Source organism: Panthera leo, chromosome B1, assembly GCF_018350215.1.
Source record: "Panthera leo isolate Ple1 chromosome B1, P.leo_Ple1_pat1.1, whole genome shotgun sequence".
In the NCBI taxonomy this organism is placed as follows: Eukaryota; Metazoa; Chordata; class Mammalia; order Carnivora; family Felidae; genus Panthera; species Panthera leo.
In genome coordinates, this window is record NC_056682.1 from 113,882,250 (window position 1) to 113,906,541 (window position 24,292).

Genomic DNA, 24,292 nt, shown 5'->3' on the forward strand with positions numbered 1-24,292 from the left:
CTAGGTGGCTCAGTTGGTTAAGTGTCTGACTTCAGCTCTGGTCATGATCTCATGGTTTGCGAGCTTAAGCCTCACATCCAGCTCTTTGCTGACAGCTCAGACATATTTATAGAGGTGTTTGTTTTAGTTTATCTTTAATAGCGAAAATTAGAAACAACCTAAGTATTCAACTATTTGGGACAGATCAAACATATGATCGCACCTGACTTTGATGGATTATAAACTGTTCATAAGACAATCATGAATACTATGTGAAAATAAATATGTGGTATTAAATAATAAAAAAATAAGAACATCAAACTATGTAATAAGCTTACAAATGCTTGAAAATATGTAAGCATAAATAAAAAAGACTGGAAGGAAACAGGACAAAATGAAAACAATTTTGATAGAATTGGGTGCATAGGGTAATGGAATTATAGGTGCATTATTATTTTAACAATATATAAAATTTTTAAAAAGAGATCAAGTTTTAGTCCCTCAGTGTTCATATATTAAGGAGGATGTTAAGCAGATACCTAAGCAACGTCTGTCTTCCTTGCTTCAAAAATCTCAGCATGTGTTTTGTTCAGTTCCAGGGGCTTAACTACTTTTTTTTATTATTATTCTGGCTACCATGGTTATTCTTTGAAAGGCTAAACAAAGTTCATATTGTTTCCTGGCAGCATCTCTTATTTGCATTAAACCATGAGTTATGATATTAGTGCATCTTGTTGTCAATTCTTTGAAGAAAGCAGACTTGATAACTCATCTTCTGTTACATAGTAAATGATAGTCCTCTTTCAGGGTGTATTTTATTTCCAAGTTCTTACTCTTTGCCATGTACAAATAACCAGTCAAGATTTTCCTATAATGGTCATTGCTCTTCTGTCAACATTTTTGCCATTTATCCAAGGAAAGTGCAAGAGTTACAATTATACTGTAACTTTATATACAAAGCAGAAGTTCTTCCAGGAAGTTATGACTTTAGTAGAATATTTTTTGCTCTTCTAAAAGGATAAATAGGCTTCCTATTATTAGTTTATCTGGGAGGTTTACGCAGCTCATCTTTATAGAAGTTACAGTTAAGTCAGGTTTCTATACATTCTGTAAGATCATTTATAACTGAGGAATATAAACCAATGATCATGAGGATAGAAATACTCCTTTGCATCCTCTCCCAATTTCTAAATACTTTCATTCATTCAGGAAGGCATCGTATTAAGAGCACAACCTCTTAAGCTAGATCATGAGAGTTCAAATCTTGGCTGCAGTCGTGTAAATCTAGAAGTTACTTAACCTCCCTGTGCCTTAGTTTCTTCATCTGTTTCATAGAGATAAGGTAGTACTTACCTCATAGAAATTTGTGAGAATAAGTTGACAAATGTAAAATTCCTGGCACTTAAAATGGTACTATTATTACTAATGTACATGTTTGTGAAGCTGAGAGCACAAATACAAAAATGGCACAAATTCTGCTCTCCAGGTGCCATAGAAAACTCACTTAAAAATCAACTAAGTCTGCAGGGAACCTAAAACTGCTCTAAAAATAGTGTTGTTGTTGTTTTTAAATCAAGTAACAACTTTACTACCTTCAGTGGAAAGAAGAAAGCTATCCCATTGTTGGAGCACACAGTAAAGAGCTTTGGGAATGTTTGTAAGTGAAAATGAAATTCTAGTTGATCTTACTTTGAGCCACATGGAAGCATCGAGAGCCAGAGTATCTTACCTTTGCTTCTGGGCACTTTATGGACTTGTCCTCTTTAGAAAGCAATTGCTGGTTCAGAGCCCATGAAACTGGTAGACAACCTCTTCTTTCTTTTTCTTTTTTTTATTTAAAAATTTTTCTTTTAAGTTTATTTATTTATTTGGAGAGAGGAAGAGAATCCCAAGCAGGCTTCGCACTGTCAGCTGACAGCGTGGAGCCTGATGCAGGGCTTGAACTCACAAACTGCCAAGATCATGACCTGAGCCAAAGTCAAACGCTCAACCAACTGAGCCATCCAGGCACCCCTACAACCTCTTCTTTCTAAAAGGGAAAACTTTTCTGACCTAGTAACCACCATCTTTTTCCCAAATGCCTATTTATTACTCAATATGACAATGAGAACCATAGTTCTAAATGTTTTATTCTAATTATTTTTTACAGTGAAATTGAGAAACCAAAACCATTTTTACTTTTCACTCTGTGTCAAATGTGTCTAATTTTGCAGGTGTTCAAAGATGTGTATGTGCATTCAGCTTTAGACTGATTAAGTCTCATAATAATTTCATTTTTATGTTTCTGAGCTGATGAACCACTTAAAAGTTCTCCATCAGGAGAGATTATGTTTTCATATATCTTTAACTCATTCCACAAATGTTTATTTATTGCCTACAAGGTACCCAACATCATGCTAGATACTCATTTCCATTGGTAAGTTGCTTCAGCTTTCTTAATGAAGAAAAGACTGAACCAAGGAAATTAACCTGTTTTATTCTTGGTCCTGAGCACAGAGAATTTTAGACCAAATGAGCTAACTTGTATTTACATTAGTAGTCACTTTTTTTTCTCCCTACTTCTAGAGCACTGCTGGATAGCTATATCCTTTACTGATCTATATAATGTATGGATTTTGTCTATTTTATTTAATAGTATCTATTTTTTATTATGAGGGTGAGCCTGGGTTGCCTGGAACAGTAGGACAAAACGGAATACCAGGGCCAAAGGTTAGTACAAATAAAACCAAGCAGAATCATTTGAGACATGAGTTTTCATTCAACTGTAAACTGGAACTTTTTTTTTTTAATATCCCACTGATTTTACTTGGATGGAATATTTGTCAATAGTAAAATATGCTGCAGTATAGAACTTTGTGACTAGTGACTAAATTATGTTTGTGACTCTCATTACCATTAAAAATGCAGAAAAACAAATAGAATAAGATTGTCAGAATCTTTATTCTGAGATACTTCAATAACATGAGAAGAAGCCCCTGTTTCAAATATGCCTGTTGTCATTTTGCTATTTAGTGAACATATTAAAATGTAGGCCATGTCCATACTGCCTAAAGTGTGCATAATATTTACAAGACTTACTAAAGATGATTTCACAGTGACACTGTGGCCTTTCTTCAATATTTGGTCACCTCCAACACTTACACAACATAACCAGTTAATCAAACGAAAAGTAGAATAAAGATGTGGCATGTGTGAGGGTTTTTTGAGATTTTTATTTTTTTTTAAGTAATCTCTACACCCGACATGGGGCTCAAACTCAACAATCCTGAGATCAAGAGTCACACGCTCCACTGACTGAGCCAGCCAGGCACCCCACGATGTGACACGTTTGAAATTTTAAAATGGATGTAGTCTGAATTACTAAATGGGGAAAAAATGTAATGAGGATTTTTGGGGGTTGAAAATTTTCTTTGTTTTTTGAAGAACAAATGAATCTGTTAAATATAAAACGATTGGTGACAGTTCAGTTTAAACCAAACAGGCAGACAAATCCCAAATCCTTTGATGAGTGAACATCCCTTGAAGTACATAACTAATGTCTAATCCCGTCAGCTGTGCTGGTGTGTATCCGTACCCACAGATGCCTGTCAGCTGATTTTACAGATCACATTGCTATTGACAGGCGCCTAGGACAGACCTAAAATTTATAGACCTGTCCTTTGTCTTGCAGCAAATACTCCTTCTGGGACTACAGCCATTCTCCTGTCTTCTCCCCTTTCTTGCTTCATGCTAAAAAGCCAAATGATAAGAGTTAATGCTTAATGCACGTTCTCAGTACTGTTCTTCTGTTGCCTAGCAACCATCAGGATGGATGTTGAGCAGTGAAAGGTGGCCAGAAATCTGGAAAGCCAAAGGGTCAGGCTGAGTCCCAGCAAATGAGAAGAGTCTTGCCTCTAAATTGATTTCGAGTGGTTTTTAGTTTAGAAAATACACAATAATCACCTGAAACCATTTTTTAGTGCAGTTTTATCTGATGGCAAAATTTACTGATGCTTTTTTCATAAGAGGAATATTATCATAATGTGTATGATTTATTTTAGAATTTTCCCACTCCATCACCTATGCCTTCCTGGGTAAAGTAAAAATAAGGATTCTCTTCAAAGCACAATTTAGCATTTTAGTCCTCATACTGTCCAGGAAATAATTTTGAATAAAGACATGCTCCTGAACTCACTTCAACTCTGCTCCATTCTAGTATTTTTCCTGAAGGTACCAACTCCTCCTAAAATACTCCTGATTTGGATCATGCTAGTTACCAGCAGGTTAAAGGGAGTTCATGACACCGTGAGGAGGTCCAAGTTTAGGACTGTGTTTATGATCATGTTTGAAGAAGATAGATTGGGGAACTACACAGACCCTAGACCCCTGCAATAATCCAGACACTGGGGGCTCCTTTGAGCAGAAGACCACGAAAGGATGTGTTGGCTCCCCTTATTGATTCTGAGTTTGGGCAGGTTAAAACTTGAAAACGAAGAAGCCGCTCAAGACATTAAATTGCTACCCACACTGGTCTTAATGCCCCCAAAGCTGGCTTCTGGAAGATAATCTTAAATATCTTTCTTTAGTCCTTTAAATTTTTTTTTCTTTTTTCAACGTTTTTAATTTATTTTTGGGACAGAGAGAGACAGAGCATGAACGGGGGAGGGGCAGAGAGAGAGGGAGACACACAATCGGAAACAGGCTCCAGGCTCCGAGCCATCAGCCCAGAGCCTGACGCGGGGCTCGAACTCGCGGACCGCGAGATCGTGACCTGGCTGAAGTCGGACGCTCAACCGACTGCGCCACCCAGGCGCCCCTCTTTAGTCCTTTAAAAACAAAGAATTAAGATTACATTTGATATTGATATCCATGCCCAATTCTTCAAGAAACTCATCTTACTATTTGTTTTTAATACAGCAATTCTATATTGCCAATATAGAAAATGTCACATATAATTTGCTTAGTATATTCAATATCTCAATTTGTTTGGTGTTGTTTAATTGGGTGTTTTATAATTTAATGTGTCACTCAATCTTTGTTCTTTTGCTCAGGGAGAACCCGGAGATCGAGGAGAAAAGGTGAGAATGATTCTGCCTGTAATTATCTTTTTTCCTCCCTAAAGAGAGACTAAACCGAACTTATTTAAGTATGGATGGCTAGATAGCAATAGGTATAGATACATAGATAAAGATAGACATAACAACCACTGTTCTTGTCAAACTGTTAATTAGTAGAAGGAGAGAATAGTGTAGTTCTTATGTTTGGACAGAGATTTGGGTAAAATCGTTTAAAGAAATGGAAGGAAAGGGAGCAAATTTAAACATTCTATGTCAAGCTTTTAAATGGTTTTCAAAAATCCCTAGGCCTGCAAAATTTGTTTGCCTACTTGCTAACACCACTCCAATACTTTTCTAAGCATCCACATCTCTCCCTACTGCTTCTTAGGTCACTAAGTTAAGGGGATACAGATGTTTACCTGCAACAAATATACTGGGAATTGCCCCACAAAGAATTCCTATAAAAAATAAAAAAGAGAAACAAAAGGAGAAGAATGCCATATGTTAAATTTCTCACAGTCGTCCTTCCTGACTACTTTTGCGGGCGTCCTGATTATTTTTAGACTCCCCATGCATATTGTGGTGCTAATTTTCCTGGTTTTCATGCTATTTACTTTAATAGTGTTTGAGAAATGTACTGTCTGCGTAGGAAGCTACCAAGATAACTACATCTGATCCGATCTTTCTGACAAATTAATACTATCACCTCTAATCACCAAAGTAGTTAGTACATCTAAAGATCCAACAAACTTCTTGACTATAACTGTATTATTTGGCACTGTAAAACAAAAATTAAAAAGAGATTTATTTAAATGGAAGGAGAGCAAATCAGAGGGGAGAGCTCACTCAGACCCCTTCATTTCGTGACCACTCGGAGCCATTCTTTCTAATAAGAAAGTTTGTTGTGTCTGTTTTGCTTTTTAACAAAGGGATTGCCATGCAATCTTTTTAAAAGTATGCTAGTAGGCTGCCTTTCAAAGGTCTTTCATAATAGATTATCAGTACATTTATTTGGCATCCAACCAGTTTATTGTAATTAACTTGAAATTAACTAATCATCAGATGACTCTGTTGTGTAGAAATTAAGGAGGGAAAAGAAGGAGAGCCAGCGCCGTTCCGGGGATTCATCAGATGGAGGGGTTCCGGCTCGAGGGCCCGTGTGGGGTGTCCGGCACCACAGACAAATGCCTGAGCAGTTAGCTTCATACATATTTGAAACAAGAAAAGAAAATGGAGAGAAAAAAGTAAAAGTCTCTCTCCCCTACATCTCTTCCCTCTCCCTTGGAAACCATCAATACTTACCTCTTATTTAAAGGAAACTTTTAAATGATGGAAAAGTGACCTAATATGAAGCTAAACAAAAGGGCATTCCAGCCTGTGGAATCTAGCAACAATAATGCATTGTTATTGCTAACGGCTATCATTAGCAGCTCATGGTGTGTCCCCTACTGTCCTAGTTGCTTTACACACAGCATATTGTTTATTTCTTCTAATCCCATAAAGCATTCTTGCCCTTACGTTACACATGTGAAACGTGATGTAGGGAGAATTTCATTTGCCCGGTAGGTGCTGGAGCTGGGCTCAGTCTTTCTGGCGCCAACGTCCATGATGTTTCCACTATAACATGCTGTAAGACTTAAATTAAAGAATTCGGCATTGAAGGAATCAAAGCATGGATAATGAGTTGAAGGATTTTTTTTTTTTCTTCTAATGCATTGCTTTGTGGCGGAAGGGAGATGTCAGTGAGGGAAGAAGCACGGGAAATCTCAAAAATAAGCAAGAAAGCATAAAGTCTCCAATTTATTTTATTGTAATTATAAAAAAGAGAGTTTTCAAATAAAATCGAAAACATTCATTTCACAAATGCAAAACACAGAAGTGCAGATAAAATAATCTTCTGTCCACAGGTCTTGAGGGCTGCGTCATGCATTTTGAAGCTTTGGAGATTTGACTTGAGCTGAACCTGAAGACAGAGTAGGATTTACACAGAGAGAAGGGAAAGGGGAGGGCAGGAACCCAGGTGGCAGGAATGGCAGGAGGAAGGAGACAGAGGTGGTAAGGCATGTGGCATATTGAGGGAATGGTCAGGAAAAAGGCTTTCTTACAGTGGCTCTTTGAGTAGAGGAGAAAAGAGATAGAGTTAAGGAGGCTTTAAGTACCAGCATGAGCTATTAGAAGTCAGAGAAAGTACTGCTTTCTGTTGATATCATAGAGTAGTTGGAAACAGTTCAGCTGTGTTCATTGCAATAAATTTTACGTGGACCAGTTGGTATCAGGCAACTGCTTAAGTAAAAATGTGTCAGTTCTATAGAATATTCTCAAGAGATTTTAATATATAGTGCATATGAAAGCAAGCTTAAAATAATGAAAACTATTCTGTGTGTAATGTCACCAATATATTTTACATATATCACGTTTTCCCCCCTTAGGGAGATGCTGGAGAGAGTGGCCCCAAAGGTGACACAGGCGAAAAGGTACAGTTTGTGAAATATGAAAGGGTATGTGTATGAGCAAGAAATCTATTCCATGTATGTGAAAACAGAAGATTTTGAGTGAGGAAAGAGACTGACAGCTTAATATGGTAAGATGAGAGATAATTCTATGAGTTTGGAAAACATTTAAATATCCAATTTATAAAGATGATCATTCCACAAGCTCTTAGCTACAAATTTAAATATTAAAAAAAATTTTTTTTAATGTTTATTTATGTTTGAGAAAGAGAGAGAGGCAGACTGCAAGCAGAGGAGGGGCAGAGAGAGAGGGAGAGGCGAAATCGGAAGCAGGCTCCAGGCTCTGAGCTGTCAGCCCATAGCCCGATGCGGGGCTCAAACCCACAAACTCTGAGATCATGACCTGAGCCAAAGTCGGATGCTTAACCGACTGAGTCACCCAGGCACCCCATAAATATTTTTAAAATAAAATGGGATGTCACAAATTCTAGATAATGTATAGCTAGGTTTCCAGTAATATGGCTTCCATGGAATAAAACCATTTATTCATGTGTAAATGGGGCACTACTCCCTTGATACTCAGAGATATAAAAATACAGTCTCTAGGGGCGCCTGGGTGGCTCAGTTGGTTAAGCATCCGACTTTGTCTCAGGTCATGATCTCATGGTTTGTGAGTTCGAGCCCCATGTCAGGCTCTCTGCTGACAGCTCAGAGCCTGGAGCCTGCTTTGGATTTTGTCTCCCCTTCTCTCTGTCCCTCCCATGCTCATGCTCCGTGTCTCTGTTTCTTAATAATAAATAAACGTTAAAAAATGTTTTTAAATAAAATAAAGTTTCTAAAGTGATTCCATTTATTGCAATTTGGTTAGAGAACATGTCACAGGATTGGGATGAGATTTAAAAGTTTGAAAGTAAATGTCATTTGATTACAGCCTCTAATGCAGTCTTGAAAATTTGCCTCAACTTGAAATCTACTAAATTCAGATATTTTGTCAGCCTTCTCATTCACTTTTTTCATCTTTTAAACCATTATTAGTGTTTATATTCCAGTGGTCTTGTGGTTCATCTTCCATCCTCTTTTCATACTGCTCTCCCCATCTATCATTATAGCTTTTGTTTGGATTCATACTTTATATACATCTCTGACATAGGAAGGGCCTTTTATTTCACTTGTGCTGGATGCTAAGAATTAAGAAAAGAACTTTTAGGAAACTGAAAATAAAAGGGTCAGATTTTAATTAAAATCAAGCAAAGTAATTGAATGATTAAAAAAAGATTATTCATTTAGGCTCACATTGGAGAATAAAAATATTTCACTTTGAAAATTATTACAGTGCAGATGGTTAATGGTTAGTCATAAAAACATACTCATAAAATAAAGAGAAATTTATCTTTCTCATTCTTATAAATATTAATATAAATATGGCATGGATGATGGTAGGAATGAATTAATGTCACCAAGTAGCAATTATGTTTGTGTTCAAGGAGCAGTCCAGAAATTAGAGTCGACCCTCAGTTTCTTATAGACCAAGGTTTCTCACCTTCAGCATTATTGACATATTGGGCTAGATAATTCTTTCTCGTGGGGGCCGTTAGATATTTAACAGCATTCCTGGTTTGCCACCAAACCTATCTCTAGACATTGCCAAATGTCCCCTGAGGGACAAAATCACTTCTAGCTGAGAAGCACTGCTATAGACCCCTTTTATATACCTGTCAAATTTAATTATCATGCTGCAATAAAATATGGCATGAATATGTTTAATACTTAATAAGACCAATGATATACCTTGATGACTCTCAAAGTCAGCGTTTCAACCCCCAGAAATATAAACCTGGATATTATATTTAACTTTTTTGTTTGTACTCAAAACCAGAGGTCATCAAGCCTTTCCTGTAAAGGGCCAGAAAATAAATATTTTAGGTTTTCTGGGCCTTGTGGTCTCTGTCACAACTATTCAACTCTGTCCTTACAGTGTGACAGCAAGCATAAACAATATGTACACAAATGAGTATGGCTGTGTGCCCATAAAACTTTATTTCTGGACACTGAAATTTTAATTTCATGTAATTTTCATGTGTCATGAAATAGTGTTCTTTTCATTTTTTTCTTAATCATGTAAAAATGTAAAAACCATTCTTAGCACATGGGCCACACAAAACTGGAACTGGCCCACAGGCCTTCGTTACGAGTGTCTGCTTAAAGAAAGGAAATCTTCTAAACAGAGAGCAGTTTTTTTGAGTGAAAAAAGTTTATGCCAAGTCTGAACAATACCTATGTGGATTTATGTAGAGAATTTTATGCTTTTAGAAGTTGCATTTAAAGCTTCATTTTTAGAATGTAGACCAATAATTATTTCTTTAATCACACATTTTTAACATTTAATTTTCCAGTAGTAAAGTAACCTTTTTCTTTGAAAATTCCAAGTTCATCTCAAAGGAATACTGTTTTATATTAATGCAAATCATTTACCATATTGACTCACACATAGTAAACTCTCAATAAATGTTAGCTTTCTTACCACATGGAAATTGAAATCAACTAGACTGGTTGTTTTCTTTTTTATCAAGAAGTTTTACTAGTCAACTGAAATTAAGTGCAAGAAATCCTTCAGTTGAAACGGAAATCATTTCTATAAACTTTCAATAGGTCTAAACAGGGGATTGTAAATAGGAATGTGTAACGTATAATATGTAATCTGACCTGTAGCATTCATCCCGAGAATGCCGTAATTGGAATATAATTTTTGATGTGTTTTTTTAAAACATTTCCTGCTTCTGTCATATAATTTGTTTCCAGTATGTTGGAAACAGTCTTCTCATGGCCTTTGGGTTCAGTATGTGAAACTCATTCATCATGTACCAAGTTCTAGATGTAAAATCAAAAAATGCCCTTTTTTTTTTTTTTTTTTTTTGCCATTGATGTAGTAAATTACGTCATTGACTGATTCATTTTAATAGGATTTTTTTTTTTTTTCCTTTTGATCCAACTCCGTGCCTTTGGATGGTAAAGCAATCTAAACCTTTCCAGACTGGTCATCTGGAAATGCTGTGGAACTGTAAAAACCACTAGGCTGGGTTTTGTCCGTGGCCAGCAACTGCTGTGCACTCTAGGCTTGAGAGTGTCATGGCAAAGAATGATTTCAGTCATGTGTGGAGTGACTATGCAAAGGTTATGTTCTGCTCTTTGGGGTGTTAATGCCACCCAACAAATGCAGAAATGGATTTGTTATCTCTTTTGGTCAACTTGAAAGTAGGTGTTTGTGCAGCACGCTGAATGGTTTGACCATGCCACTCTATTACTCACAATTCAGTCTGCAGATTCAGAAGCTCTACCTTCACTGTCTAGCTACAGCCTCTCTGTGCCTTCATTTTCACTGCTCCCTCAGTCTCCATTCCTGTAAACACACTGTATTCTTAGTTTATGCCCACATAGCATCTTTGATTTGCATCCTCTGAGCCTTTCCAGAATCCACGCCCATATTTGGAGCTACCAATCAAATTGTCTTTTCTTAAAATCACGTGTGAAGGCCTGTCTCAGAGAGCCCCCACCCCCACTCACCTCCACATTGCACCATCCCGGGTCAATGCAGGGCCCTCTCTAACTTGGCACATATGGTTCTCTCACCTTACAACACTCTCTGTCCACTCCCTCCTCCATGTTCTATTCTTCAGTCCACTGAGACCTTAATTTATAAGTCATTTCCCTAAGGCAGCCTTTCAGTCTCCCCCAGATTGGTTAGGCTACCTACTCTGTGCTCCCATAGCACTCTTTAAAGTCCCTTTCATAACTGTTATTGAGATTTATTATAATTCCTTTTTTAATTGGACATCCGGCTCATTGGAGAAGGAAAAACAAATAAATAAACAAAAAACTATATGATGCCAAATTATTCCCAGCATCAATCCATGTTCCTGGCATATAGTTGTAAGATAATAAATATTTATTGAATAAACAACCTTTAAAATTTTTCTTTCCTTTCAACTGTTTTTTATTTTTGTGGAATGGTAGAACTCTTTCCTGTGACAAGCATTTGTTTATCATGTCTTCTGGTATATAAGGGGCACAGAATATCCTAAACATGAGAATCTCTTCCTACCCCAGATTAAAAAAAAAGAAAAAAACGGAAAGTATTTTTCATGCTTTCAACCAATAACATTTTTGTGTACATATATTAGTATGTGATTATCATGAGCACAGGTCAAGGGCAGGGATTGTAACTGCATTGCTTCCTGTTCTCACCCAGCTCCTCGCATCCCTGCAAACAGCTGGCACATAATGGGTGCTCAACAAACATTTACAGAATGAATTAATGAATGACAGAAATGTCACCATATTCACTTCATTTATCCACATAGACTTTATTAACACATGCATCAAGTTATATACCAACTATTGTATTTGAAAATTAGCATGACCCAAACCGGAAGCTCTTTGTGTTTGAATGATTAATGGTAAAGCCCAATCTATTTATCTCAAGTGTCTTCTCAAAGAATTTTCCCATTTGTGACTTACCCTGTTAAAACTTGGGTTTCCAGACCAGCTGACTTATGAAGCTAAGAGTCTACTTAAGACGTAGTTGGGAGTGGAAGAGAGCCAAAGCATAAGAGACTCTTAAAAACTGAGAACAAACTGAGGGGGGTGGGAGGGTATTGAGGAGGGCACCTTTTGGGATGAGCACTGGGTGTTGTATGGAAACCAATTTGACAATAAACTTCATATATTTAAAAAAAAGACATAGTTGGGTTTTCCTACTGTAATCCTGCGTTTGCTCTCACTTTTGCAGAAATGAGGATTATGAACACTGACTGTTTTATTTCTACTCCCTGCAGCATTATCCTTTAAAATGTTTAACTTATGACTGGCTTTCAGCAGTTGTCTTGCCACTTAAAAGTTAGAAAAATTCCTCGAGATTTCACAGTCTAAGTTTGTAAAAAGAAAATTAAAATATCACTCATAGTCCCCCATCAAATGAAACTGCTCCAATTTCCACAAATAAATCAGCCTTTCAGGAAACTGTCCTTTTCTTTCCATCTACTTCCTATGAGAACTAAATCTAGTCTTTATTCTCATTTGTGGATTATCCAGCCACTTTCCACTAAGACACTAAAAATAAAAGGTTTTAAACTGCAGTTAATACAAGCAGCTTCCTTTTATTTACAAGTTTACTGGAACCTTTATGCCCTGTTGTCAAAATGAAATAAACCAATAATTCTTATTCTAATAAAAAGAACATGGCAATGGAGTATAGGAAGTCCAAAATTCACTTATCCTCTTGTTGCTTCAATGTCCTTATCTATTAAATGAAAATAGTAATATCTGCCCTATCTCATCAGAGTTTTATGAGGTATAAATGAGATGAGGGAAGGGACTTAGCAAAGTCAAAATTGCTTTTAGGAATACAAAGGTCTTATTGTGCAAACTATTACAAACCTGATTCATTGGTGTTGATGGCTTTCAGATTTGATTTAGTAGAAATAGAAATAAGTATTATTTTATTAGCCACATTTATTTCACTTCCCATTTGGAACTCAATCAAATGTTAATGATTAGAAAGAGAAATCAGTATAATATAGTATTTAAGGTCCTTTTCTTATGTTTTGTCATGTTTTAATTTTTCCTTGGGTTAAAACAATTACAGACATCACAGAGGATCACATATATATCAATTTCCTCAGTAAGCTAATTTATTACTCCCTTCTTCTTCCTAAGCTTGTTTTCCTTCCTAAATTTTTTTCATTTTTTTAAGTTTATTTATTTTTTTGAGAGAGATAAAGAGCACAAACAGGGGAGGGGCAGAGAGAGAGGGAGAGAGAGAATCCCAAGCAGGCTCCACACTCAGCACAGAGCCCCGCACAGGGCTTAATCTCACAGACCATGAGTTGGACACTCAACCTACTGAGCCACCCAGGCACCACCTTTTCATTTTGATCCTTGACTGCTGACTTATTTAAAACATTCTTTTTGAGATTTGTTCATTTATTCATCATATATGTATTGAGCATATACTATGGGCTAGGCACTGAATAAAAATTGACACTGAATCTGCCCCCATGTGGCTGATTGTCTAATGAAGGGACAGACAATAAGTACGTAATTATGGAGTGAGCTATGCAGGACATGAACAGAGATCAGTGTGAACAGTAAGATGTGGATGTAAGGGGCATAAATCTTAAGTTGGTTGGTGAAGGGTTCTTTGAGGCAGAGCCACTTAAGCCAAGATCTCAAGAGAGAGAAGATCCCAGCCTGGAGAGGGGGAAGGGATTCAGAAAGGGGGACAAGTGCTCCAGGCACAGAGGCCTGAAGCCTCATCTCTGTCTCTGAAAGAGAGCGATGAGGAGCTTCCTAAATCCAGAACAAGGAACTAGACCCCTGGAGTTCCTTGAGCACTTGCACAGATGTGACAGCTGAGGAAATCCAAGTATGTGCCTTCCTCCTTATGGCTGTTCCTATCTTCTTGACAGTCTCAAATGGCTAAGTTTTCTCCCTGTTTTGCCTTGTAGCATGTTCACGGGACAAGGGGCTAGAAGGAGCTTAAAAATCTAGGCCCATTGCTGGCTTCATTTCAGAAATAAGCAACATTCTTAACTAACCTCCCTATTCTTTTCTACTAATCTCTCTGCTTATTTTATAGCATATTTGCTTTGAAAATGTAGTCACCCTCTGTGAATTCCCAAAGGAATACATTGCCTTTTAGAAAACCAGATTCTATCTCAAGATCTTCTCTCAGATCGTACATGTGTCCCTGCCACCCATGAGTCATCCATCATCCTGTAATTTTCTGGTGACTGCATCACGATGAAATAAATGTAAAGCTAGAGAAAATGTGCCGGTCATAACTGTGACTGTGCTTCATGAGGAAAACAAACTGACCTGCTACGTGGCTTTTTCCAGCTCGACATCATTAACCCTTTGACTTCATCTGTTGAACCCTGACTTTCTGAAGACCCAGAGGGTCAAGGAACTCCCAGTAACTGATAGCCCGTGACATTAATAAATTCCAGAAATAGAGAAAACCAAAGTTCCAGGTCTCCAAATTATAATTTATTACTTTAGAACACACTTTTAGCACTGTATCAAGGAAAGAGATACATATTTGTATATTTATATTTACTTTAAGGAATATAGTCGTTAAGTATTTTGCTTTCAAAATAAACCCATGTTTTTAGAAAGTGCATTGTTTACCTTGGAAATTGTTTACATCTTAACAGCTGATATGTTGATATCATTTTATGGAGCATAGTCAGGCCCGTTAGTCATGGGGCTCCCTTTGAGTGCCATGTCGAGATGGTTTTCTGTGTGTTTGTATGTTTCCTATTCTCATAACTTGTGGAATAATCTCCCACGGGTTTTGTTTTAGGGTGACCCTGGATCATCTGCGGCAGGAATTAAGGTAACTATAGCGTTGTGAGTGTTTATACCCCAGGAGTTACAGTGTTGAATTTTATAAGTCTCTGCTTTCTCTTCTTTTGTTCCAAGTTTGATGGTTATAACTGTTTTTATTCTTCTTCAATAATCAGCTTCCAAACACAACAGGGAGTATCTGCTAGAAATCTGGTAAAGGCTTAAATAAGAGGTCTTGTCTTCACTTGTCTCTGTGATTGGTTTTTATGGAAATGTAGATTCATATGTGAGCTTTAGTTATGTCCGCAGCAAAAAAAAAAAAAAAAAGAAAAAAAAAGTTCCTGTCTCTAGTGAGATATAGAGTAATAGAATAAAGTGAATGAAACACATATGATCAAGGAGACTAGGCTGTCTCTGTGAAAGTGTCCAGAGGCCTGAGGTTTTGGAAAATTGTCTTAAGACTGTTTTGTTTTTTGTTTTTTGGGTTTTTTTTTCATCTTTGGTTTTCTTTGGTCAGGGGGAACCTGGAGAATCTGGTCGTCCAGGGCAAAAGGTAACATCTTTATTCTAGTGTGTTCTTTGTCTCATATTTGCCATTTTATATCTACTATCCACTGTGTAAAATGAAAGCAATTATTGCAAAATGATACAATTTTCATGCTTTGCATGCGGAGTGTTATTGATTGTTCTGCATTTTAAAAGGACTGATGCTGACCATAGCCAAATATGAAACACTGTGTACATGTAAAAAGATGCTTTATTAACTAACGTCTGCATATACTCAGCTGTTTGAGGCTAACAAAGATCAGTTGGGTTGGAATGCCAACAACTTATCTTGCATGTTTAAAGATACTCTGCATGTTTCTATCATTCATGAGAAGAAATGAATATTTACTAAACTGTTTCAGTAGGGAATGATAGTTTCTTATATTCCTTTTCTTTTCATTTCAAATACTTCCTTACTGATAATTTTTTATGTGAATCATATCTACCTATGCAATGAATGTTATGTTATACAAACCAGATTTGTTAATAAACTAAATTTTCATTGGAGACACTAGCCAAGTACTTTAACCATTAATCTACAGATACATATGTGATTTTTTTTAATCATTTGTGCTTCACTTCAGTGATCAATTAGAGGATATGCAGTGATTATTTTTTGCATTCATATTCTCATTTGGGTCTGAGGCAGGAAACAACTGTTAGCAGTTTATTGTCTGAGCATCTGGATATCAGTGCCCAATGTGGTTAGATTTTAGATAACAGATGTATTGTAGCTAACAAGTAAATGTGAATTCCACATTAGGTTAAAGCTCTTAAGATCACGACTCTGCCTTTATCTAGCAATAGCTGATGTTGTAGAAAAAATGTGATTAGAGACATAGAATTTGCCTCATTGGTATAAAGGAAAACAGAGAATAAATCTCATTATAGGAGTTTGGAACCTTAAGACATGAAAAAAATAATGTCCCCACACTCTTGAAGTCATTGAGAAGAAGATCATTGCTTTGCTTTAAAGACTTAACAATGAAAGTAATTTTTGAGAAGGTCTTTCATGTTCTTTTAAAATTTTTAAAAATAGAGTTTTCTTTGAAACACAGGCTCTAAGAGCAATGATTCCTCAGGCCCAGTTTCAAGTAAAGTTCAGACTTTTTCAAAGGGCCCAGCAGAACTCTGCGAAATTTTCTATTTAATCCCTAAGATTTCCTACTGATTCTTTATGTAAGAAATTTGAAATTAGTGCTATCATCAGAGATCTGTGGTCTGCTTTGGTTTGAAAAAGCAAATAATCTTCTCAGATGATCTAATTTTAGACTCCTTAGTATTTAAAATTTCAAGGCTAAATTTAAATTACTCTCTAAATCTGATATACTAAAAGAAATGCCTACAAGACTATTATGTCTTTTTAACAAAAACTGAAACAAATCTGCTATAATCTTGTATAGGTCCCACTGTTTTCAGAGTGGAAGATCTCAAATGATTTTCAATTTTTTAATAAAATATTGCCTTCTCATGATTATTTAGAAATACAGGTTTAGATTCATTCCTGGAAGTTTATAGGCTTACATATGGAAACATTGGATTTCCTTCGTATTTCATTAAAAATCTGCTTTAAATTATATCAAGAGAAGGGGTGGATTCATTAAAAGCTTACAACCTATTTGAATGAGTATGTGCCCTGAAATGCACAGCATCTTTTTCATCAATATTTAAGCCAGATTCTACCCTTTGACGCAATCTCACTTGCCCACAATATTTATGACTTCCTTTGTCTAATATCAGGATTTGGCAGTACTTACCCCAACATTGCTTTAAAAGTAGAGTATTCCCATGCTTGCTGCTTACTTACATTAGAAAATGACAAACAGAACTGAGTACAGAATCAATTCAAGAGATCTTCCATAGCATTTCCCTCATCAGTACAGAACTGTGCTGTGGATTCAGTACTTAACCTCCTGCATTAGGGACATTCCCAGAAATGTAGGGTTTCTGGACAGAAGGAAAAGCCCATTGATTCGCTTTCCACTGTCTGGTGTTGTCCAGTATGAAAATTTGTTATTTACATCCACATTCGTAATGTAGAAATGGTTTCATTATAGTTTGTTTTTTTTCTTTTCGAGATTCAACAGTAAAATGTGTGATTGATACATGAGTTAGAGTGTGTATTTCTGTTTGTAAAGTGAATGTGTAGATTTATAAAAATAGGTATTGTGTTTCATCACATAGTTCTTACTTTTCTACCTTCTCTGCATCTCTTTAAAATATATTTTCTAACTTTAAAGGGATAAAAATACTTGATTCCCCATTGGAAGGGACCCTCCCAGTTGAAGTATATCTAGAAATATATACTGCATATCTAGAAATATATACTCTAACAGAAACGTGGGGCAAAAGCAGAGTCGAATTTAACAGCAGACAAGGGTCTCTTTTAATGGAGGGTAAAGAGTCAAAAGGAAAGAAGGAAAAAGAACCCAAAATATAATGGGTAAATTTTAATCTACTTGGACAAGTATTCTTCAAATGGAAGAACAAACCAATTCTTAATTAGGACCCACATCTGACCTTGGGCTGTGCATGCCCAAGACCTCACCCCAGAGAAGCTCCTGAGCTAAGAAGCAGACAAGAGTGAAGGTAACAAAACATTGTCTTAACTGGAAGACAGGCCTTCATGGAACTCATATAGGAAGAGAAGTCTTCCTGAAAATGTTGAGATGTTCCACAAAGGGTAACATTAAATATTTTATAATCTTTCATTGTGTCGACTGCTACATTAAATAAACATAAATTTGGAAAGGTCAAGTTTACAAAAATACAATACTATGAAATATGAATTCATGAAATATCTGTCCTTTACAAAGTTCATTTAATAATCTAACATAAATATATATATATATACATACACATGTGATATAGGGAATAGCTAAATGCTCAGAGTCTCTGTAAGTATTCAATCTACGTTACAAAATATTCCATAATGTCTTAAACACATTTCTCACTGTTAGAAAACATAGATGTGTGTCTATGTATGCATGTGTATATAAAACTCTTTTTTTAAGTAAACATACAATCCTTTTAATATGGTGGAAGGGAAGTGTGTGGAGAGGACATTTCTCTTGTATAGAAACAGTGATAGGACCTATATATTTTCACAGATGGTTCAAATAGGATGTCCTGAGTTTGAGGGGACTTTTCTAAAACAATACAAAACTATAGATTTATCACCAATATGTTTACTTTTATTGGTTGTATATTCTACTGCAGTTTACTGTGCATTCAAAGGCCTTGTACTTTTTTTTAAGTAAAAGAGAATCTTCAGTAAAATATGGATGCAAGCCCTATTTATTAGAGCTTTTAAATTTATTGATTGAAAGGCAAAAGGGAAAGGAAAAAGAAAATCCAATGTATAATGTTTCTGTGTATAGTTTAATCTACTTGGACAAGTATTCTTTGAATGGAATATCAAATTCTTAATGACCATTCTTTCTTCTCTGGCTTAACCTCATCTTAGTCTTACTGTTCACAGTGCAAAATTTCAGTTATATAGTTTCAAACGGCGTAGTTTTTCTTTTGCATTCCTGAAGCTCCTGTGAACTAAACCATCAGGAAAGTCATTATCCCCTCTATGTCTAACCATACAGCTTAATAAACAGTGTGTGGAGTCATTTTTTTTTTTATAATACCAGAGCACATTATGGCTTTTCGTAACATGAAAATACTACTGTTAAAGATGAAATATCTGGTTATTCTTAATAGATTTTCCATGGAATGGGGATTGTCAAAGCATTTAGATTAAAAGCAGTACCTCTCTTTACCACTTTTACTTAGTTTGATGCCCTAATCTCTTTGGGTATTTTTGTCTATCCCACTGACTGACCATTATGAAACAGTGTGTGCCTTTTAGCCTCAAATATTGTTTCCACAAATAATAGTCATCTCAGTCCAATACAGGATGGACTTTCATTTTCCCCAGCATTTCCTTTATGCTTCTGTAATGGAATTCAGGAGATTTTCTAAGCAATGTAACCTCTTGTCACTGTACTTTGTACTTAAAATAATGTAGACAATTCTGTGCAAATGAGATTTAGTTTGACTCCAGTGCACTCACACAAAATGTATCACTTAATCTCAAACCTGAATTCAGGAACAGCTGCACACAGGGTACCATTAGCCCAAAATTGCTAAGCAGGGTTACCCAGACTCAACAATGGTCAGAGATACAGGCTGGAGTTAAGTATAATCTTAACCGTGCATTTATCTTCTCATCATTCAGGAATGGAAAAGAAATCTTACTATACTTTTAAGTGAGCAAGACTTAATGTATATTGTTTTGGTGTGACCATCTGTTCACACAGCCAACTCTTGATTATCTGAGGTAAGAGAGCCCTGGAATAGGATGCATTATTCAAATGCGTACATAATCCTCATTTCAGCAAAGAGCCTCAGCTTCCACAAGAAATCATTTACCAGGGAATAATAAAACGTAGGAATGCCTTTTCCTTCTACTTCTCTTGCTTGCCTTCTGGTAGAAATGCCAATGAGCAGTGAGATGGCAGGAAGAGAGAAAAATCCAGAAAAATCTACAAAATAGTCAACCAATCCCTGAATCAAGAGTTGACTGAACTGTAATCTCACCAAAGTCCTTGAAACTAGACAGCATTTATGTATGTATATATATGCAGCAAGTATTCAGCTAGGAACATTTACCATGTTTTTCTCCACATACTGTGACTGAGTGACTATTGTTCTATAATGCTATGTGATTTTCCTATGTAGGGTGAACCAGGGCTTCCTGGGCTTCCTGGACTTCCGGGGATAAAGGTAAATACTGCACTGACAGTCTCAGCTTCATAGAAATGTAATTAAGAAAGCCACAAAAATCAAAGGAAAATAGGAAAAAATGAAAACTAAAAATATAATGCCTCTCTTTAAACGCTCTCCAGCCATCTCACTTAAATTTTTTAAATTGAGAACTAAACACAGGTATTGCTAACATTTGCCATTGCTGGACATATGGCAAACATGTCTGGACAGTATATTCTACTGTTGAACCTACTACGCCCCTAGAAAAATGTAAGTGCCAATAGGAATTCTTTTAAGCCTAGAATGTCTACTTTCACATTTTAATTTTATTTTTAACATCCTATCAGATTTTGACTAGAATCAGAGTCTTAACATCCCCATCAATCGAACATGGAGGCAGCTGTTTTTGTAATTCACTCATTATAATAATCGCTTTAATATGTTTTCTGCTTCCACTTCCTGTCAATAACTCCCACTGCAAAGTACAAATCCGATTACTAAACTATTCTGACCCATATACTATTTCCATGAACTTTGTATGTATCTTTTGAAATAATTGCTTAAAGCTTGATTTGAAAGCATAGTTTTACATGTTTTAAAACTACTTAAAAAGGTCAAGAAACATACATTTTTTAAAATTATTTAAAATTTTTCACATGGCAACTGGCAAGGCTTAAACTTCTACTGCCTTAGCAGTAGTTACTCCTTTAAGATCTGCTTTTTAAAGCTTAAAAGTAAAATAATCATAATTATAATCATAATCATAATTACATAAATAAAGATTAAAAGTCTTAGGTATTTTTTAAATTCTAAAAGTGTTTGATAGAGTAACATGATGCAAGTAAGATTTTTCCTTACATTGTTTTTATTGATTTTGAATCAATCTTTAGCGTGCATTAGACCATTCTAAAATTAATAATCCTAGTTTCAGTGTGGGGGTCATGTATACTGTTTGATGAAGGTTGTGTTTGAAGTATGGTACATGAGATAATATGGCTTTAGAATAAACATGTTAAATTATTGAGTTCCCAGATATCATATGGTATCACATATATTTTATGAGTATATTTGGTATAAGTAACAGACTCAAAAACTGTGTTTTTCAGATTAGCATGCAGAAATTTCTGCTTTTGTTTGATGTTTCCAGATTAGTATCATAGACATTCAGATACTCCTTTTAATGTATTTTGTCTTTGGCTTCCTCAGTGGAAAAGCATACCCTATGACAACAGTTTACTAAAGGGTCAAAGTCATTTCCTTATCATTTGATATTTAGCAAAATAACTTCATTAAATATGTGATTCCCTGCTGTAGAGTTAATTTATGGCAGTTACTTAGTAATTCCTGTGCATTAAAAAAAATCTTTTTACAAATGATCAGAAGGTCATAGATTTTTAAACAAATTTAAGAAAACTATACTCAATATTAGTTTAAAAGAACCTGGTTGCGTTATAAGTAAGGGGAAAGGCGTTGGAAAGGAGGGTCATTGGGGAAGGTCTGGGGCAGGGTTTTCTGCAGCACTGGCTCCTAAGTTAGCAGGGCTGTGCTGTCAATGTCAGCTCATGTGGCAGGAACCTCAGCGCTGCACCAAAATCCAGCTGTCCCTTCTCCGGAGTATGAGACACTGTCATAGAGAGAAAAGAGTATGTAAGGGTAAAGGTACTGGGGCTTTACCCCCTGAAATAATCAGAAAACTATTTCAGTTACCACTATTGTTATCATTACCTCTTACTCATTTTCTGTCTTCCACCATGTAAAACATCCCATGGCATTTCCTTAGTTGTATGTGAACTAGTCCAGATGTTTTGAATTTTTTCAGATTGGGAAGAGTGTTGGTGATTTGCCACCTCCAGTAAATGCTTTTATTCCTAGGGTCCTAGGACATTGCCAGATGTATGCCATTGAGATTGTATAGCTGATATTTTCCTTTGTTTTTAAAGCCTTTATTAGTTACCAATTGATAAAATCTTTTTATCCTCCACTAGAGATACTTTTCTCTTTAATTATCAAGTACTGCTGGGGAACTACCCACTGTTTGATTTAAATCACAGATTCTGGCTTTGGTTTAATAGCTTTGACTTCTTGCTCTAGTTCAGGATGTGGGCAGTATTCTTTCTTTATAATGTAGGTAGTAGGTGCTCAGTATAAAGAAGTCATGTTCTGGGGCGCCTGGGTGGCTCAGTCGGTTGAGCGTCCGACTTCGGCTCAGGTCATGATCTCATGGTTCATGGGTTCAATCCCCACATTGGGCTCTGTGCTCAAAGCATAGAGCCTGGAGCCTGCTTCAAATTCTGTGTTTCCCTCTCTCTCTGCTCCTCCCCTGCTCATGCTCTGTCTCTCTCTCTCTCTCTCCTTCAAAAAATAAATAAAACATTAAAAAATAAAGTCATGTTCTGAAGGAGACAATTTAAGAACACATAGTCATTAGTAGTCATTGGATATTTATAAATGTAGAGTTACAAATTTATAACTTTATGATATGGCTTCATTAACTTGAGATGTTCTTTATTCCTTTACTGTACCTTGCTTCTTCTAGGTTGCTAACCACAGGATAGTTAATTATGATTTCATAGTTTGAATGAGTAACAATATTTAAAAGATGAAACCACATGTATGGATTTAGAATGTGTGGTAGCAAGAACTTGTGTGTTAGTTTATGCTTTGGAAATACTTCTTCCTGTTGCTATCCATCCCCTTCTTATCTGCTGGTACTACAGAAAGCATGCAAATGCCATCCGTTATTTCCAAGACATTGAGGAAACCAGCCATGGAATACCAGGGAAGCTTTGATTCGCCACCTGTTGCTCTCGGGGAATGGTGGGGAACTTAATGAGCACCCAAATGCCTTCCACACAGCTCTCAGGAAATGAGCAAAGTGCCTAAATACAGACAGCAGACTCATCTATCTATCACTTCAGAGTCCCACTCAGAGACAAGTGCTAATACCTTGGGCATACATAATAAAAGTCACCAAGAACAGGCATATCTTAATTTCAAACTACTCTTAGGCTTCCTGCACAAGTATTGGAAAGTTGTCTCACCATGTGGAAGACATTTGGAATTCCTATTTCATGCATTCATGGTTCATATAGTGTCAAGATGTTCAACTGGGAAAATTAAATTATGCACAATGTACCATGCAGACATTGATCTTCTGGAATAAGATTTGAGCTCAGAAAATGATTTTTATAAACAAGGCTTCTAATATGTTTTTCATGGGTAAAACTTATTATAACTAGCTTTTCTGATAGCACATAAAAGGATAAGATTTAAAGTTACCATTTTTAAAATATTTTTCTCTCTACACTTATTTTGAAAAATGTAAATACATTACTTACCCCTTTTATGATTGTATTGCCCTAGTAGTGAAGCAGTATAGACCAGTGATCAAGAGCCCTGGCTTTAGAACCAGACCACCCGTGTATGTGTCCTGGTTCCACCTCCACCAGTTAATGAAGCTGTATCATGACATTGGGCAAGTTACAATAATCTTCCTGTCCTCGGGTTTCCTAATAAAATCATTGTTGTGCATACCTCAGAGAGTTGTTGTATAGATTAGATTAGTTAATATATGTGCAACTCTAAAGTGTTGCCAAGCATATAGTAAATCCTATATAAATTTTAGCTATTACTCTTTTTTTCTCTCAGAGCTCAGAATATTGGAAGCATTGGTTAGGCACCTATTCCATATAGTCTTTCTTAACATAAGTGATTTTAACTTGGAGAACGTAAAGCCATTTACATTCTATAGGTTAATAGACATAAATTCTGGAAACTCCTTTGCAGTGACGGATGAATATCACCTTTAAGAGCAGTAAGGTAACCTGCTTTCTCTTGAAACATCACACTATTTCCCTTTTCCTATAACTCAAATATATTCCAGGGATAAAGGATGAGGGAACACAACATTCTGGGCATAAGACACGGTACTATCAAAATTCTCCTTCCTACACTATTCAGAAGAAAAACTGGACATGTAATGGAGGAAATTCTCTAGGCCCCAGGCATAGTGTTGCCCAGACTAAGACATTTCTTACAAATATGGATTTTTCAATGTCTGCTTTTCAGCTTTCCACAGACACCACCAGTTTACCTCATCATATTCAGAAAGTAAATTGGGAAAACTTTACATAATAAAATTAATAGAGTAGGGAAATACAGTATAGTTAAAATTATATC

At 36.1% G+C, this 24,292-nt stretch overlaps 1 protein-coding gene across 2 annotated transcripts in view; it reads left to right on the forward strand.

Annotated features, from left to right (window-relative positions):
* The window catches only part of COL25A1 (collagen type XXV alpha 1 chain), a 460,318-nt gene that overhangs the window by 387,394 nt on the left and 48,632 nt on the right, over positions 1-24,292 (forward strand). For both annotated transcript variants that reach the window (XM_042933945.1, XM_042933946.1), the window contains exons 13-18: positions 2,635-2,688; positions 5,010-5,036; positions 7,445-7,489; positions 14,826-14,858; positions 15,327-15,362; positions 20,087-20,131. In XM_042933945.1, coding sequence (XP_042789879.1) covers positions 2,635-2,688; positions 5,010-5,036; positions 7,445-7,489; positions 14,826-14,858; positions 15,327-15,362; positions 20,087-20,131 — 240 coding nt within the window. The remainder of the gene's footprint in view (positions 1-2,634; positions 2,689-5,009; positions 5,037-7,444; positions 7,490-14,825; positions 14,859-15,326; positions 15,363-20,086; positions 20,132-24,292) is intronic.